The sequence below is a fragment of the Callorhinchus milii genome, unplaced genomic scaffold, assembly GCF_018977255.1.
Source record: "Callorhinchus milii isolate IMCB2004 unplaced genomic scaffold, IMCB_Cmil_1.0 Scaffold19, whole genome shotgun sequence".
Classification (NCBI taxonomy): Eukaryota; Metazoa; Chordata; class Chondrichthyes; order Chimaeriformes; family Callorhinchidae; genus Callorhinchus; species Callorhinchus milii.
Window position 1 is genome coordinate 11,078,594 of NW_024704760.1, and position 18,817 is coordinate 11,097,410.

The 18,817-nt window shown below is 45.5% G+C and overlaps 1 protein-coding gene across 1 annotated transcript in view; it reads left to right on the forward strand.

Moving 5' to 3' along the window:
• Positions 1 to 304: 304 nt before the first annotated feature.
• LOC103189720 (F-actin-monooxygenase MICAL2) overlaps positions 305 to 18,817 on the forward strand; it is a 37,419-nt gene continuing 18,906 nt past the window's right edge. The window contains exons 1-15 of the mRNA XM_007910219.2: positions 305 to 384; positions 3,725 to 4,012; positions 6,849 to 7,056; positions 8,379 to 8,492; positions 9,645 to 9,746; positions 10,200 to 10,355; positions 11,129 to 11,229; positions 11,783 to 12,040; positions 13,676 to 13,791; positions 14,648 to 14,774; positions 15,258 to 15,336; positions 15,892 to 16,039; positions 17,010 to 17,200; positions 18,000 to 18,106; positions 18,536 to 18,592. Coding sequence (XP_007908410.2) covers positions 3,752 to 4,012; positions 6,849 to 7,056; positions 8,379 to 8,492; positions 9,645 to 9,746; positions 10,200 to 10,355; positions 11,129 to 11,229; positions 11,783 to 12,040; positions 13,676 to 13,791; positions 14,648 to 14,774; positions 15,258 to 15,336; positions 15,892 to 16,039; positions 17,010 to 17,200; positions 18,000 to 18,106; positions 18,536 to 18,592 — 2,025 coding nt within the window. The 5' untranslated portion in view covers positions 305 to 384; positions 3,725 to 3,751. The remainder of the gene's footprint in view (positions 385 to 3,724; positions 4,013 to 6,848; positions 7,057 to 8,378; positions 8,493 to 9,644; positions 9,747 to 10,199; positions 10,356 to 11,128; positions 11,230 to 11,782; positions 12,041 to 13,675; positions 13,792 to 14,647; positions 14,775 to 15,257; positions 15,337 to 15,891; positions 16,040 to 17,009; positions 17,201 to 17,999; positions 18,107 to 18,535; positions 18,593 to 18,817) is intronic.

The following is an 18,817-nucleotide window of genomic DNA, read 5'->3' on the forward strand; positions in this document are numbered from 1 at the left end:
CTGTTTTCAAATAGCATTGTAGGATCATTAACGTCCAACTGAACAGGCAGACGGGACCACAGTTTAACGCCTTATCTGAAAGCCAGCAAACAACGATAATGTGGGGCTCCCATCATCAACCAAGACAAAATAAAATGAAGGCTACATCATTATAAGATGTCCTGTGTACGATAGCCAGGACACTGCTTGCCTTTCCATGCTGTACTTCCACATCCTAATTAGTAATTTCTCAGTAACACATTTCTCTGTGGACTTCCTGATTGTTGCTCCTCCCCCGTCTCGCCTTACAGCCTGTGTTAGCATCTCAGACATCACTCCAGTATCTGCAGTGATATCTGTCGGATAAGGTTTGGGTATATGGGAGCTGTGCAGTGGGGAGACGCAGTGAGTACCTATATCGTGCAAGGCACAGTGCTGGTCAATGTCTTTAACAGGTCAGTGAGCTCCCAGGACACAGTAACGACTAAAGGTCTATAGCCTTATAGAGCAGAGCATAGGGTGTTGCTCTCTCTTCAGTAAGTAATGTGACAAACTCAACACCCCCTGCAGAGTGTTTGCGTGTTCACGCCAGGTGCTTTGTTGCATCAGCTTTGTCTGAAGGGCTGTGGTAATGCAAACTCCTTCATTTCCTCACGCAACGCTCCTGTCAGCTCGCTGTGCTGTTTGAGTAAAGAGAAATGTTTCACTGCAGGGTTCACAGTTAGCAGGCATCGGTGTGGTTGCGTTTCTTTATTTAAGTGAGTAACGACTAAAGGTCTATAGCCTTATAGAGCAGAGCATAGGGTATTGCTCTCTCTTCAGTAAGTATGATATTGGTTAAATTTAGTACCACAGTACAAGGGTACTTCCTCCTAAACTGGCTCGTAGTTTCCCTGATGCTCCAGGGCAGTCCTGGAAGTGTGCTGTGTGTTGCCAGAGATGATGACCTCCAGCTGAAACATTAATAAACTTTGGTGCCTGTCTGCCTGTTCAGATAGACGGTAAAGATCCTGTCCTGTGGTGCTATTTGAAAAGAGGAGGGAGTTTCTCTTGCGGTGTGCTGACCATCAATTCCTTTAAATAAAATAACTGACTCGCCGCAATGTACTATTCTTCCTGTATGACCGTGGACGGTAAGCATGGGTGTGTCTTACTCAGACACCACAGAGAGCTTGCTCAAGCAAGCTGCAGCTGGAAGGAGCGTTGTGTGAAGAAGTGTAGTTCAACAGTCATAGCTGTTCAGACAAAGGCTCCAGCCCTCGCACTGTCTTGTGCGGAGTTCCTCAGGGCTCTGTCCTTGGTCCCCTCTTCAATATCTATATGCTCTCTCTTGGTGACATCATCCGCAGACATGGGGTCAACTTCCACATGTGTGCAGATGACACCCAACTCTCTCTCTTTGCCTCCCCCCCCGACTCCAGGACCCACTGCTGTCCTGACAGAATGTCAGTCAGACATCAAGTCCTGGATGAGAGTTAACTTTCTTCAGTTGAACATCAACAAGATCTCCTCACCTCAGGCGCTGACAGCATCACCATCCATGGGGCTCACTGCCCCTCACTGAGCCAATCCGGAACCTTGGGGTCTTGTTTGACCCTCAACTATCCTTTCTACCCCACATCTGTGCCATGACCCTCTCATATTTTAGGTTGCAAGGTATTTCCAGTCACTGACATTTGTTTAGTGCAACCTCCCCTACCTAAGCTCCTGTGAGTGACAGGTCAATGCTAACCCAAGACATTTCAAGAACAAACACGTTTTAGTTGAACTCATGAATATTTTTATGCAGCACACTGTTCTGCACGCAAATAATGATGAGTTCTAAGTGTAATACAAATTTACATACACACACACACATATATATAGCACGTTGCACTTATATAGTGCCCTCCATGCAGGGCAGCATCTCAGAGCGCCTAACAGTGGCGGAGCCTGACTCTGAGCTGGGGTGGGGGATGGGAAAGTGGTCATAAGCACCGTTGAAGAGGAAGGTTTTCAGGCAAGACTTGATAAAGAGGAGAGAGGATTGAGGGAGAGTGATTGAGGGAGGCAGAGGGATTGAAGGAGAGTGTTCCAGAGTTTCGGGGTGTAGTGGCTGAAAGCGCGACCTCTGATGGTGGGGCGGAGGGTGCGAGGAACGAGCAGGAGGCCGGTGCCAGTCATGTTTCTACTAGCCACGTCTCCCCCGCTCCCCCGCTCAGAGAGAAATGTCCCGATGGGGGAGGGTGTGTACCCTCATTTCGGCTGTAGAGCAGAGCCGGCTCTCTTTTGTCGCAACTCATTCTGATAGAAAGCTGCAGAAATATGTTACTGTGTGACTGGAGGTGTGACCCTGGTGTGTTCACACCCTTTGCACCGATCCATCTCTTCAAATGCTGCAAAGCGACTGAATTTGACGCTGCACTATTTATATAGGGGTTGATCAGGAAGAAAATAATAGTTCTTGCATTTGATACAAATATAAATGACCTGGTCTTGGGTATATGGAGTACAATTTCCAAGTTTGCAGATGACACTAAGTGAGGAAAAGTAGTAAACGGTGAAGAGGATAGTAACAGATTGCAAGAGGGCATAGACAGACTGGTAAAGTGGGCCGACACATGGCAGATGAAGTTTAATGTGGAGAAATGCAAAGTGATGCATTTGGGTGGAAGAATGAGGAGAGGCAATATAAGCTGATAGTAGAATTTTAAAGGGGTGAAGGAACAGGGAGACCTGAGGGTTCATATAGGTAATTGTTTGAAGGTGGTAGGACAGGCAGATACAGCTGTTAAAAAAGCATATGGGATATTAGGCTTTATAAATAGGGGCATAGAATATACAAGTCAGGAAGTTATGGTGAACCTTTAGGTTACGCCTCAGCTCGAGACTGTGCTCAGTTCTGGGCACCACACTTTAGGAAGGATGTCAAGGCATTGGAGGGGGTGCAAAGGAGATTTACTAGGATGGTACCAGGAATTAGGATATTCTCCCAACATGAAAGGCACTATACAAATGTAATTTGTGTTGTTGTTGTTATCAGGAGAGGTAGAGAAGAGAGGGTTATTCTCCTTGGAGCAGAGAAGGTTAAGAGGAGACTTAATAGAAGTTTTCAAAATTATGAGGGGATGCGAGAGGATGAACAAGGAGAAGCTATTCCCACTGGTGGGTGGGTCAGTAGCCCGAGGACACCGATTTAAAATAGTTGTTAAATGAAACAGAGGGGAAGTGAGGAGAAATGTTTTCACACAGCGAGTTGTTCAGATCTGGAACAAGGCTGGTGGAAGCCGATTCGATGACAACTTTTAAGAGAGAAGTAGGTAATTATTTGGGGAAGACACAAACAGCCATGAAATGTCCCATAAACAGCCATGAAATTAGTAAATGATTTTATCACTGAGAGGGGAGGGGAATTGTCAGCCAGGACACCAGGAGAAACACTCCTTACGTTTCAAATAGCGTAACATGGGATCTTTAACAGCCGCCTGAACAGTTTGACAGGACCTTGGTGTGACGTCTCATGTGAAGGACATCACCTCTGACAATGCAGCACTGTTCTCTCCCCACCCACCAGGACTGCATTGGAGTATCAGCCTGGACGGTGAGCTCATAAGAGGCCATCGTGTCCGCTGGACCACAAACCAGGGAAACAGTGGGATTTCCCAGCGTCGTGATTGCACTGTGAGTGATGCACTGTGTGCTCAGTGTCCTGCACTTGGTCGGGAAGGTATAACTAACCGATGTACTGTTCTGCTTTGTTTTTCAGATGTGCTGACAGGGACGAGCGAGAGCAATGAGTCAGCCCAGTGAGATGGAGAACCAGGCTCACGTTCTCTTCCACAAGTTCCTTCAGGGAAAGAAATGCACGGAGACGCTGAATGCATTCCGGGAGCTTTGCACTGAGCTGCAGCTCGACCACACCGACTTCCAGCATCTCTACCAGAAACTCAAGGGCAGCCTGAATTACTGGAAAGCCAAAGCCCTTTGGACGAAGCTGGATAAACGAGCATCTCACAGTGACTATGGGCAAGGTCAGGCCTGCAGCGGAACAAAGGCAAGTGTATTCCAGCAGATCAATGGTTTGCAATATCCATCAGGAAGATGAGAATATTGCCTGAGCTCCTGTGTCAGCCTTAGGGAGCTCTCGTTTCTCCTTCTTAAAGGAGCAATGCTACTCATTAGGGAGTTTAAAGGGGCAATGTCCCTCATTAGGTAGTTTAATAATAATAGTCCTTGCATTTGATACAGCGCCTTATCACATTGTCGAGACGTCTCAAAGCGCTTCACAGAATGTACTGTAAAGTGGAGTGACTGTGCAGTTCGTGGGCAAAATGTACCTCACTGGGAACATTGACTCAAAGGCGAGAGACTGCACCAGGTTGATGATGACAATGCTGGGGAGGGAAGGAGACAGAGGGGCAATTGTCTAACAATAAAATGCAGCCAAGGGAGAGATAGATTTTTTTAAAAACTATTTTCCTTTGACAATCAACACCCTGAGCTGAGTGTCACACCAGTGTTACTTCAAGGGGATCACAAGGAAAGAAAAATCTCAGTTTATTTTGGGATATCTTTCTTTCTTGAAATATGAGGCATTGTGCTTCGAGCTGGGGGTGGGGGGATGGGGGAGGGGGAGACCAGGGTAGTGGGGAGCGGAAAGATGACCGAAACTGTGGTGAAAAAGGTAGCCTTTGAATAGTCAGAGAGCGGGGGCAGAGGGGCTACGAGATTCTACCCTGCATAAAGGGCGCTATATACAGTAAAGGCAGGTTGTTGTATTGCATAATTCAGCAGAGTCTGTGTCATTATATTAATAATAATAATTTGGTCACTCAAACCACGACTGTTTGTGGGACGCTGCTGTGCGTAATTGGCTGCCTATAAAATATGCAGTCGATTCACTTCACAGTATATTCTGTGAAATATTTTGAGACGTTTCAAATATAAATAATAATAATAATAATAATCCTTGCATTTGATATAGCGCTTTTCACGTCGGGAGGACATCCCAAAGCGCTTCACAGAACACACTGTAAAGTGAATTGACTGTATATTTGTGGGCGAACGCGGCAGCCAATTGCACACAGCAGTGTCCCACAAACAGTCATATGGATTGAAAATGACCAATTTATTATTGTTTTTGGTTTTGGAGGGATTATTATTAGGCTCTGTGTGGAGTAAGGAAACTTGCCCAAGGTTTCGCCCTCTGCCTGGAATTGAACTCAGGTCTCTCACTTGCAAAGCGAGTGCTCTAACCACTAAGCTACAGGACTCCACATATATCAAATGCAAAGATTATTATTATTATTATATAACTGGAGGAGGGGCTGGCTTGTTTAGCCAACTTCCTGAATTTGTATTTTTGTTATTTGCATTTGGTCTGAACTTGTATCTTCTGGGGAGAAATGACATTGACATTACCTTGCAGAGTATCAGTTTCCAAATTCCTACGTAGTTTCAGTGTCTGAATCCAAATGAGTTGACTCTCTCTCTCTAAATCTGCCCAAACCCTCATACACGCATTCATTACATCCAGGCTTGACTATGCAAACGCCCTGCTTGTCGGCCTCCCCAACTCCTCCCTAATAATCCCTCCAAAAAAAAACAATAATAAATTGGTCATTTTCAATCCACGACTGTTTGTGGGACATTGCTGTGCACAATTGGCTGCCGCGTTCGCCCACAAATATACAGTCAATTCACTTTACTGTATATTCTGTGAAGCACTTTGGGACGTCTAGAAGACGTGAAAAGCGCTATATCAAATGCAAGGGTTATTATTATTATTACATAGGCTGCAGATCATGCAGAACTCTGCAGCCTGTGTCCTCTCCCACACCAGGCTTTGTGACTCTTATCACCTCCATCCTCGCCCGACTCCACTGGCTTCCCATCACACAGAGGATACAGTTCAAGATCCTGGCCCTCACCTTCAAAGCCCTCCATAGTCTTTCTTCCCCCGAGATCCCCCCGATGTGAATGGCACTATACAAATATAATTTTATTGTTGTTGTTGTTATCTCTCTGAGATGCTGATCTGCAGACAATCAGTTTGACCTCTTCCTCTCACAATCTACACTAACACTAAACTGATTTGGTTTATATTAGAGTGTTTGCTTCTCTCAGGCTGTTGCCACAACACACGAGCGCAGTCCCAGCCTTTCTCAGCACTCTCACCTCAGGGTCAGAAGGTTGTGAGGTCTGAGCACCACATTGAACCTTCAGCTCACAAGAACATCCTCTTCGACCAGGCCTTTGGTCACCCTATGCTCACTGCACTCCACCCCTCCCGATCCCAACCCCCTGCTCAGGTCCAAAATCCCTGACTGTTCAACGGCTTAGGACGTCCTCCCGACGTGAAGGGTGCTGTTTAAATGTGATTTGTTGTTGTTCTAGATTGTTACTATAACACAGTAAAGGGAAAAGTAGTACATTGTCAGAGCTGCCAACCTTTAGATAAGATGTTAAACACATCTATCTGCTTCATGGGGCTTTTAATGTTTCCCCTATTAATTCCTGATCTTTCACTCCAAAAACAAATTTGGTGACTCAATCCACGACTGCTTGTGGGACGCTGCAGTGTGCAATTGGCTGCCAAGTTTCACCCACAAAATACACAGTCAATCCACTTTATAGTATATTGTGTGAAGGGCTTTGAGACATCTCAACGACTTGATACAGCGCTATATCAAATATAAGGATAATTATTATTATTTGATGACCCGCATTCCTTGGCTTCCTTGACAATGATGCCAATTTAGCTCGTCTTAATCTCCGATCCCTGCTTGTGATGTGAACGGCCTGGCTGTCTCAGGCCTGAAATGTTTTCTTAAACAAATCTGCAGAAACCACAAGGTGTTTAGTCGCTGATGTTCTTCCTCTTGTTCCAGTGTTTGGTTCTGGGTGCTGGACCTTGTGGTCTCCGAACTGCCATCGAACTTGCCTTCCTCGGGGCTAAAGTCATCCTCATAGAGAAGAGGGACACTTTCTCTCGCAATAATGTCCTTCACCTCTGGCCGTTCACCATCCACGACCTGAAAACTCTCGGTGCCAAGAAATTCTATGGGAAATTCTGCTCTGGCTGTCTCGATCACATCAGTAAGTGCCCGAGGAGCAAGTGTGCATGTGTCTATATGTGTGTCTGTGTATATCTGAGTGTTTGTGTATGTGTTGCATCTGTTGGTGTCTCTGTCTGTGTGGGTCCCGGTCTATGTGTGTCTCTGTCTATGTGTCACTCTGTCTATGTGGTCTTTGTCTATGTGTGTCTCTGTCCATATGTGTCTCTGTCTATGTGTCTATGTCTATGTGTGTCTATGTGTCTCTGTCTATGTGGGTCTCTGTTTGTGTGTCTGTATTTATATATCACTATGAAGTTTGTTTGTTTCTGCCTCTGTGTATTGGTGTAATGTACTGTGTGTGTTTGTCTCTGTGAGTGTTGGTGTGGGTTAGTGTCATGAGGACTTCTCAAGCGCTGGACAGTCAGAGATCCGCACCTGAGCTGGTGGTTGGGATCAGGAGGGGTGGAGGGCGGGGAGAGGAGGGATAAGAGGATGGCAGATTACTGAGCTTCAAGCACTCGGGATGCTGAGTGTTGAGGTCAACAACCCAAAGCCTTGGGTACAGACTTGCCTTCTGCTGTATGGATAGTCCAAAGCTTTGCTAGACAGCTATCACCTTGGTTCAGTTGGTAACATGCTTGACTGGATTGTGGGGTCAGACCACACATTGGGAGATGGAGCTCAGTTTGCGTTGAAACTCCAGCGTAATGCTGTCCTCCAACAATAAACCAAGGTCTCATCGGCCTGTTTAGATGGATGTTAAAGATCCTGTGGCACTATTGGAAAAGAGATGGGAGTTTCTCCTGGTGTTTTGGCCAACAATCATCCAGATAGATTAGCTGTTGGGAGAGCTTGCTCTGCGCAAATTTGCTGGCTGTGTTTGCCTACAAAAATATACAGTCACTCTGCACGACAGCTTTGAGATATTCAGATCTTATTGGCATTTGAAAGTATAATAGAGGTGTTCAAAATTATGAGGGGTTTTGATAGCGTAGATTGGGAGAAACTGTTTTCTCTGGTGGGTGGGTCGGTAACCAGAGGAGACAAGTTTAAGATAATTAGCAAAGAACTAGAGGGGAGACGAGGAGAATCTTTTTACCTATAGAGTTGTTATGGTCTGCAATGCTCTATATGAAAGGTTGGTGGAAGCAGTTTCAATAGGGAACGTTTGCAAGGCTATGGGGTAAGTGGGGGGATGGGACTAGCTGGTAGCTCTTTCAAAGAGCTGGCGCAAGCACGATTGGCTGAATGGCCTCCTTCTGTGCTGTAAGATTCTAGGATTCTATTAAATACAGGGAGTCTTTATTCTGGAAGATGATAATAAGGACCTAGTAATCTCGTCATTCCTTGTGTGACCTGTAGGCATCCGGCAGCTACAGCTGATGCTCCTGAAGGTGGCCCTGATCCTGGGGATCGAAATCCATGTCAACGTGGAATTCAAGGGACTCATTGAACCTCCGAAGAACCAGGAGAAAAGTAAGTGAAGAGCAGAGAAGGAGCCTTGACAGAGGTTTCTGAAATGATGAGAGGTTGTTTATGTGCTGTGTCTGTCGATATGTGTCTCTGTTTATGGGGAAATTATTTCTACTGATTGGGTGAGCCGATAACTGAAAGAATTTGGGATTGTGCCAATTGGAGTTCTTCCAGAATTGAAGCAGCTAAAGCCAAATAGATTACAACCACCAGCTCTGGTGAGCTTCCCGTTGCTTGTCCAATTAGGACCACCCTAACCGTCAGGCCATTGGTGGGTTCTCTGAAGCTATTCCCAGTGGCATTGCTACCTGTCCAAGCCCCAATTGATCAGCCAGCCAGGCTAGTTGACTGGTGGTTAGCTTGCCTCGCAAGCCAGAGGATCTGGGATTCGATTCCCAAGCAGGATGTAACTTCAGTTTCCTTACTTCACACCCTCTGTTTACCAGCAGTAAGTAGGAACCTGGTTGTTAGTCAATTAGCAGGTCACTTTCCGGGAGTAATAATAATGTTTGTGGGACACTACTATGTGCAACTGGCTACCGCGTTTCGCCCACAATATACACAGTCAATTCACTTTACAGTATATTCTGTGAAGCGCTTTATGTGACAAGACCCTATATCAAATGCAAGGATTATTATTATTACTAAAGAGTCTCTGACTCAGGTTCTGAGTGTGTGCATTGTATCACTTATCCCTCTCTAAATCACAAGGATGATCCCAGAACTGAGAGGTTATACCTATCAGGAAAGGCTGAACATGCTTAGACTCTTCTCTTGAAAAGAGGAGCGTAAGGGGTGACCTGATTGAGGTCTTTAAAATGATGAAAGATTTTGATAGGGTCGTCATAGGGAAGATGTTTCCACTTGTGGGGGAGACCAAAACCAGGGGAAATAGCATAGATGTATTTAAGGGAAAGGTACATGATGGAGAAAGGAATAGAAGGTTATGCTTGAAGGCTTAGTTGAAGAAGGGCAGGAGGAGACTCATGTGGAGCATAAACACCTGCATAGACCATTTGGGCCGAATGGCCTGTTTATGGGCTGCATATTCTAATGTAATGTATTCTACATCCCTACTGTATTATTAGCAACTGTATACAAGACCAGCCTTTCTTTTATATAAATCACTCTAATCCCTGGCCCTTTGCTTCACAGAGACTGGATGGAAAGCTGAACTCCTGCCAGCCAATCACCCAGTGACTGAGTTTGAGTTTGATGTCTTGGTTTCTGCCGGTGGATCTAATTTTATCCCAAACGGTAAAAAATAACATGTGGAACATGGGCTAAACCCTTCATCTCAACTGATTTAACACATATAAAAAGTTATATATGTACAATTTTCATTTATTTATATATGTAAATAAATCCATCAAAAAATAATAATATGGTCACTCAATCCACGACTGTTTGTGGGACACTGCTGTGCGCAATTGGCACAAAACGCGGTCAAGTTCCCATGGCACTATTTGAAAAGGGAACGGAAAGTCTTGGCGAACACTCCCACAAATAAAACTGATCACTCACATGATGGGCGTTTGTGTGGGAATTTACATTGCGCAAATTAACTATCTCGTTCAGCTAAAAATTAAAGTCACTACGCCTCACTTTACAGTCAAACACTTTGACAAGTCTGAAAAACAACATGAAAGGCAAATGCAAGGTTCATTGTTGTTATTGTTGTAAATATAATTTTTGCCTTGAAACTTTCAGGGTTCAAGAAAAAGGAAATGAGGGGGAAGCTGGCTATCGGGATCACCGCTAACTTTGTGAATCGGCACAGCTCCGCAGAAGCCAAGGTTGAAGAGATCAGCGGAGTAGCGTCTCTGTACAACCAGAAATTCTTTCAGCAGCTCCACAATGAAACAGGTCAGATCATCCCACACAGATCATCAGCAATTCCAGTTGACTTTGCCAATTCATTACCCAACACCCAACTCGAATCCTCCTTGGATCAAATTCAAAATTCTCCTCCTTTTAAATGCCATGCCTTACCTTCCTTCTGTGATCTCATGCGACCCATCTACCCTGCTTGCTCACTCCGCTCAACGCACACTGGCCTGCTTCACATCCCTCATCCCATCACCCACTATTGGTGAGTGAGATTTCAGCCATTCTGCCCCGCTCTCTGGAACTCCATACCAGAGGCCCTACACTTGATTGATCACATTAGAATGGTGTTAATACCATTAACGAGTTAATAATAATAATAATAATAACCCTTGCATTTGATATGTTGATGAGACATCTCAAAGCGCTTCACAGAATATATTGTAAATTGGATTGACTATATTTTGGGGCGAAATGCGGCAGTCAATTGTGCACAGCAGCGTCCCACAAACAGTCGTGGATTGAGTGACTACTTTGTTTGTTTGTTTGTTTATAGGGATTCTTATCCCTGTAAAGCGATCCGTCAATTGACTGCCAACCAGGTTCCTAATTGCTACTATGTAAACTGAAGCGTGTGTAATAAGGAAACTTACCCATGGTTTCGGCCTGCCCAGGTTGGCACGACTTCCTATTCCCATTTGGAGTTCTCATTTGCCCATCTTAGGCCGCACGTAATGAATCCCCTTAGAAATGTCGCAATGCCAGTCCGAATGGCTTCACTGATGGATTTTACTTTGTTCTTGTTTCTTCAGGCATCGATTTAGAGAACATCGTTTACTACAAGGACGACACCCACTATTTTGTTATGACGGCGAAAAAGCAAAGTCTCTTAAAATATGGGGTCATCCGCCAGGTAGATCACCGTCTCCCCTTATACACGCGTGTGTAGAGGACAGTTAGCACAGCGCTGTGCAGCCAAATACATCAGCCTTTGCTGAAGCGCAGAAATATGTTAGGATCTCTTGGTTAGCTGTGCGTCAGCCTGGAGCAAGGGTAGAACTCTTGCCCCTATTTCAAAAGCTTGTGGGTTCAAATCCCACGTCAGGCCTTGAACTCACATAGTCTAAGCTGCTGCGCCAATGGAGCACTGGATTTCTGTCTCTCTCCCAGTGTCCTGGCCAACAATCCCCCCAAATAAAATTGGTCATTTGTTTCATTGCTGTTTGTGCGCAACTGGGCTGCTGTGTTTGCCTACAAATACCCAGTCACTCCATTTCATAGCAAATCCAGTGAAGCCATTTGAGACGTTCTTTCAACGTGAGAAGGCGCTATATAAAGCAAATGCAAAGATTATTATTATTATTAGCTCTGTTGGGATCTCCTGGTGTATTCAGCCAGAGCTGATGAAGCCATTTTACGAAGTGCAGAAATGAAAAATTGCTCCTAATTTTTTTCCGCGGAAACAGGATCAGAGAGAGACAAATGCTCTCCTCAACACACACAACATGGACAAGAAATCTCTCCTGCGCTATGCTCACCAGGCCGCCGATTTCTGCACCAATCACCAGCTGCCAGATCTGGAGTTTGCCCTGAACCACCGTGGGGACCCAGACGTGGCCATGTTTGACTTCACCTGCATGTACCGCTCAGAGAACGCAGCCCTGGTGAGAGAGCGCCATGGACACAGGTTGCTGGTTGCACTTGTGGGGGACTGCCTAGTGGAGGTAAGAATGTCGGTGTTGGCTCGGTGTGTTTCCAACCCAATGGGTTGAAGAATCTGCCCTATTCCATTGCTCATCGGCTGTTCCAAGTTCTACATTTGGTTTGAAATCAAAGTAACGTCCTTGCATTTGACGTGGCTTCTAATGCCTCAAACCACTCGATAATATTCGCAGATGAGAAAGCGATTCAGTGATTCAAGACAGATCACGTTCAGTTTGTAGCAACGTTAATGTTGAATGTTAGAGATTCTGTTTACAGTATTTGAAAAAGGAAAGATTTTTCCCAATGTCCTTGCCAACAGTCACCCGGGTCACACACTCGTTGACTTCATGGCTAATTGTGGGATACAGCCCTTTGCAAATTGGCTGCAACGTTCACCTACAAATACACAGTCATACACACATATCTCCCACTAACATAGTCACTACACTTGACAGCAATTTCCAGTGAAGCAGATGGAGATGTTCTGACCTTACATGTGCTGTATCAGTTACAAGGATTATTATTGTTATTATTATTATACATCCTTGAAAAGCAGAATTCGGGGGTGTTGGAATTGGGGAAGCTGAAGACACGTGTTGGCACGTGGAGGGGGCTGGAGAAGGCTGGATGGCTGAAGGCACTCTCGTGTCTCTGAGTCACTATGTCCTACCAGACGCAGCCACAAAGTTACTCAAACTCAGTAAATTTTGACAGTCAAAATACACAGGGTAAAAATACAGACTCCAGCCTCCTTGGCTGTTCTGGGTTGAGCTGTAAAGCCATTTTACGAAGTGCAAAAATGAAAAATTGCCCCTAATCTTTTTCCGTGGGAACAGGACCAGAGAGACAAACGCTCTCCTCAATAGTAAACCTCCTGTTTAGCTCACAGCCGAAGCTCATAGCCAGTGTTCCCGCTACCGGTCACTTGCGTGGGAATGTTCAGTGAGGACAGGATAGATCTCGGCTTCCCCCTTCGCTCCCGCCCCCTCTCCCCGCCCCTCCCTCCCTCCCCCCCGGATGAGAAAGCCACAGGCTGTATTCCAGCACAACAACAACAAATTACATTTACACAGCACCTTTCACGTCAGGAGGACGCCCCAAGGTGCTGGACAGTCAGGGATTTGGACCCGAGCAGGGGGTTGGGGATCAGGGAGGATGGAGGACAAGGGGGGTAGGGAGAGGAGGGTGACCGAAGGCAGGGTCGAAGAGTGGGGTCTTGAGATGTGCCTCGAAGGAGGCGAGGTGAGGGAGGGAATGAGCCGAGGGACTGTGAGATGGAGTTCCAGAGGGTGGGGGTATAGAGGCTGAAGGCCTGCCTGCCAATGGTGGGGTGGGCCAGGCCGGGCGGGGGACGTGCAGCAGGCCAGAGCCTGTTGAGCGGAGGGAGCGGCCGGGTTGATATGAGGTCAGCAGGTCACAGAGCTAGGAAAGAGCAAGGCCGTGGAGGGCTTTGAAGGCAAAACAACAACAATAACTCAGAGAAATTATACTTATAAAGCGCCTTTCATGTCGGAAAGGACATCCCAAGGCGCTGACACAGTCATAGCCTCTCACCGCACAGTCGCAGATCTCACCGCACAGTCACAGACTCTCACCGCACAGTCAAAACTCTGACTGAACGGCCGCTGCTTTCACAACTCTCCTTTAATCCACAGCCGTTCTGGCCGCTGGGGACCGGGATAGCGCGTGGATTCCTGGCAGCGCTGGACGCGGCCTGGCTGGTGCGGGGCTGGGGGATGGGGACAGCCCCACTGGAGCTGCTTGCTGAGAGGTGAGTGAGAGAGAAACACGGACGAATGGGTCAGGCTGGAGGGTGTGAGGCACACACCAACCCTCTCACTGAGGCCTCCGCACAGTCACACCTGATTCCAGGAGGAGAGTGGGGAGACGAGAGTTGGGAGAGGAAAGTAGAGTGGGGAAAAGGAAAAGGAAAAGATGGGGGAGAAGGAGAGAGGAGAAGAAAGAGAAGAAAATGAAGAAAAGCCAAAGGCACCAATATGTATATCTCAGTCTCAGGAGTGTGGGCCTAGAATTGATATGGAATCATAGAATATTGCAGCACAGAAGGAGGCCATTCGGGTGCCTGTGAAGGCTCTTTGGAAGAGCTGCCCAATCAGTCCCCTGCTCTTTCCCCCATATCCTTGCAAATTTTTAATCCTTTTCAATTACCTATCCAATTGCCTTTAAAAGTTGCTTTTGAATCTGTTTCCATCACCCTTTCAGGCAGTGCATTTCAGACCATAACTACTCTCTGTGTAGAAAAGATTCTCCTCATCTGCCCTCTGGTTCTTTTGCCAATGATCTTAAGTCTATGTCTCCCGATGGTGTGTATATATATATATATATATATCTATATCGATGAGATGGTGTTTGCCGGTTCCATCACTGACATCTACCCAAACCCACCCCTTATTTACCAAAGCAGTCAAGGGAAACCTGAAATGGTGTGTTCTAAATTAGTCAACGTTGTCACATTGTCCCATTCTTCTGTTTTAACAAAATAGTCACCACATTTAACAGACAATACACTATGGAGCTCTTTGGTATTTTTTGATGTTATAGGCAATTATCAATATTATTTGTTTTATTTATTATTATCTTTGATTATGATGATTTTCTTGCCTCAGGGAGAGCATCTATCAGCTGCTGTCTCAGACCAAACCTGAAAACACACACAAGAAAGTCACTCTGTACAGCATTGATCCCTTCACTCGATACCCCAACCTCAACCTCAACTTCTTCAAAGCTAATCAGGTTAGTAATGGTCCAGGGGAGGGTCTGATCAGGTTGACTGATTAAACAGCAAATGGTATGATGTGACTGGCAATAGTTGCTTATTAGTGTAATAATAATAATAATCACGCCTTATTGGGTCTTCGAGATGTCTCAAAGTGGTTCACAGGATATACTGTAAAGTGAATTGACTGTGTAGTTTGTGGGCAAAACATAATAGAAATAACAGGGCAGCCAATGGAGAAGGTTGGAAAATCAGACGATTACAAGAGAGCTTTGGATGAAGAAGTCCCTTCGGCCCATCTAATTTCGTCCTTCTAGAATACCCACCTTCCCATCCTCTCATCACAGGATCAAGCTGTTTCTTAAACGTTTCTTCAATGTCAACCACTGTTAAGAGCTCTGAGATGCTGTCCCGAATGAGGGGCACTATGTAAATGCAAGTTGTTGTTGTTGGTTTGTCACTGATGTGGAACATCTCTCTCTCTCTCTCTCCTGATTAAGGTGAAACACTTGTATGATGTGGGGGACACTGCAAAGATGGAAAGGATCTCCCTGAGCAGCGAGGATATTCACCGCAATGGTAAGCCACTGAGCAGCGGAACAGCCTGAGGCAGTAACAGATCTGTAGCGTATTAGTTAGAGCGATCACCTCGCAAGCGAGAGGTCCGGGTTCAATTCCCGGGCAGGGCGAAACCTTAGGTGAGTTTCCTAACCCCACGCGCCTCTGCTTACCGAGCAGTAAGTAGGTTGTTAGTTGATTGGCAGATCGCTTTTCTGGGGGTAATAATCCCTTCAGAAAAAATAATAATTTAATCACTCAATCCACGACTGTTTGTGGGACTGTTTGCTGTGCGCAATTGGCTGCCGTGTTTGGCCCACAAAATATTCAAGTCAATTCGCTTTACAGCATATTCTGCGAAGCGCTTTGAGACGTCTCAACAACATGAGAAGGTATCACATGATGATTATTATATCAAATTATTACTAGTGATTATTATTATATCAAAGCATAATTATTAGATATTATTATATCAAGGACTATTATTAGTTCATTAGACATCTGCAGGTGTGATCCCTCGCAAGGTGGATATTAGTGGTGACTAACTTGACTGGGTCTGATGTTTGATCTGTACAGACACGCTGGGGGACGTGGAGCAGTTGCTGAGCTGGTGTAAGGAGCAGATCGAGGGCTACGGGAATGTCAAGGTGGTGGACCTCACTACGTCCTGGCGCAATGGGCTGGCTCTGTGCGCTCTCCTGCACAAGTTTCGACCCAACTTGATGTGAGTTCCAGCCAGCAAGCGAGTGCTCCAGGGCAAAGGAATGTTGCAGAATGCAGGCTGCTCTTTTCGTTAACTAACACAGTGCTTTGCTTCTCTCTCTTGAGCTGAATCCTGAGATATTAATAATAATCCAGTCTTAAAATTAGTGGTACTGAGTTTGATCTGTACAGACACGCACTGAGTTGAAAAACTTCTTCACTCAGAGGATAGTGAATTTATGGAATTCTCTACCCCAAAGGGCTGTAGATGCTCAGTCCTTGAACATATTCAAGACTGAGATTGATAGATTTCTTGTGGATAAAGGATAAGGCAGGTAGGGGAAGTTAGAATAGATCAGCCATGATCTTATTGAATGGCGGGGCAGCTCGAGGGGCCGAATGTCCTGCTCCTAATTCTTATGTTCTTATGTTCCTTGCATTTGATACAGCACCTTATCACGTCATTGAGACGTCCCCAAGCGCTTTACAGGATATTCACAGTATATACCGTGGAGTCCTGCAGTGTAGTGTTAGCGCGCTTGTCTTGTAAGTGAAAGGACCCGGGTTCAATTCCCGGGGCAGCGGTGAAACCGTAGGAACGGTTCCTAAATCCACACCCCACTGTTTACCAGCAGTGAGTAGCAACCCAGTTGTTAGTCGATTGGCGGATTGCTTTCTGGGTGGGTAATAATCCCACAAAATACTGTAAATTCACTTTACAGTATATTCTGTGAAGCGCTTTGAGACATCTCAATGATGTGATAAAGCGCAATAGCAAATGATTATTATTATTAAATCCTGCTACTGGCATCTAGTGGCAGACATCAGCACTGCACCCACTTTCACTTTTCTAATAATAATAATGATCATATAATCATTTTAAATGAAGGAGAGCAAAAATAGAACTTGAAATGTGGTGATGGTGAAGTGTTGACATTTAAATGTGAGGGACTCTCCTTAATCAGCGCCTGTACTCTTTGTCGTCTCACCAGTGATTTTGAGAGTCTTAAAGAAACCAACGTGGCAGAGAATAACCAGCTGGCTTTTGACATCGCGGAGAGGGAATTTGGGATCCCTCCCATAATGACAGGCACCGAGATGGCCACAGCCACCAGCCCTGATAAACTCAGCATGGTCATGTACCTGACCCAGTTGAAAGACATCTTCAAGGATTCATCCCCAGGTAAAGGCTTCAACTGCACTTAGTACAGTGCTGGGTGTCAGTGATTTATCTCCACACATGTCCCGGGATCAGGTGCAGCCTGGCTCACTGGCTCAGTGTTCTTGACTCTGGGTTTGAGCTTTGAACCCACATTCCAGGCTGACAGAACACACAGTCACTACACTTTACAGCATATTCTGTGAAGCGCTTTGAGACATCTCGATGGTGTGTTAAGGCGCTGTATCAAATGCGAGGGCTATTATTACTGGGCAGGGGATCGGTGGGGCTGCGTGATTGGTGATGTGATCCTTTTGATTAGACCTTAAACAACAATAACTTATGAGCATAAGCATTTGGTGGCGCAAGAAGTCGAAGGTCCATCCAGTTCGCCTTCCGCCATCCTGGCCGTCGCTTGACAATTTTATAATATTTAAATATATAATATAATACAATTCATATATATATATATATATATATGTATATAACCGGCATTCATAGAGCAGCCCTCACACGAGCAGTGTCTCTGAGCATTTAGTTTGACTTTGTGGTTTAAAGTCACTTCTGCCTGTTCGGGAGGAATTAAAGATCGCACTGTTCAAAAAAAAAAAAAGTAATGATTATTTCTGGATTACCTGACCAACCATCCCGTGGGTAAATTGCGCTTTTGGTCAACTGTCCCCTCCCATTCCCAGCTTGGGTGTCAAACTAGCAGTGTCAAGCACTTTTGAGATGTCCTTGTTACATGAAAGGCACAACATAAATTTAATTGTATTTCATAATGGACTGTTCTAAGGTGTCTGTAATATTCTTTTCTCTCCAGAGCACCAGACTGTCAGCAAAAAGTCGATAACCATTTTATCTGCCAAATCTGCCCTCTTGTTCCTCAGCAATCTCCGCAAAACCACAGCCAGCAGGCACACCTCACAGGTAAACAATTCTTATTTACTCCTCACCTCATGGCACTGACCCATCCCTAGGCTCTAGACACCCTCCAGAGCCTCATCCAACGCACCGCTCTTCACAAGGTAATGAAATCACATACACAAAGAGACACACACACACACACACACACACATACATACATAAAAAGAGAGAGACACAGATACACTTAGAAACACACAATGTCAGAGAGTCACACACATTAAGTCAGACAGACGCACATCCAAACACAAAGTCAGAGAGACCCACACACAGTGAGAGAAGAAAGGGTGGGAAGAGATATGCACACAGAGGACATTGCCATTCCATCATTTGGAGGGGATGTGAGCCCCTGTGCAAGTGCTGGAACACACACTGAGCTCAGGCAACACAAGAGAGAGAGAGCTGCGATTCCTGACGTTGTTGACTGCATTTCAGGCCAATCAAGAGAACAAGGCTGAAGAGGAGATGAAGCAGCAGAACAATGATTCCAATGTAAGTCAATCGTTAGTTTTATTCCAGGTCTGAACCTCGGCTATGCTGCAGTGTAAAGTCTGCTCTGTTGGAAGAGAGAAGGGAGTTTCTCTGTGCCAGTGTCCTGGCCAACAATCCCCTATATAAATTTGGTCATTAACTCCATGACTGTTTATGGGACGCTGCTGTGTGCAACTGGCTGACGCATTTCGCTCACAATCCCTGTGCTTTACAGTATATCCTGTG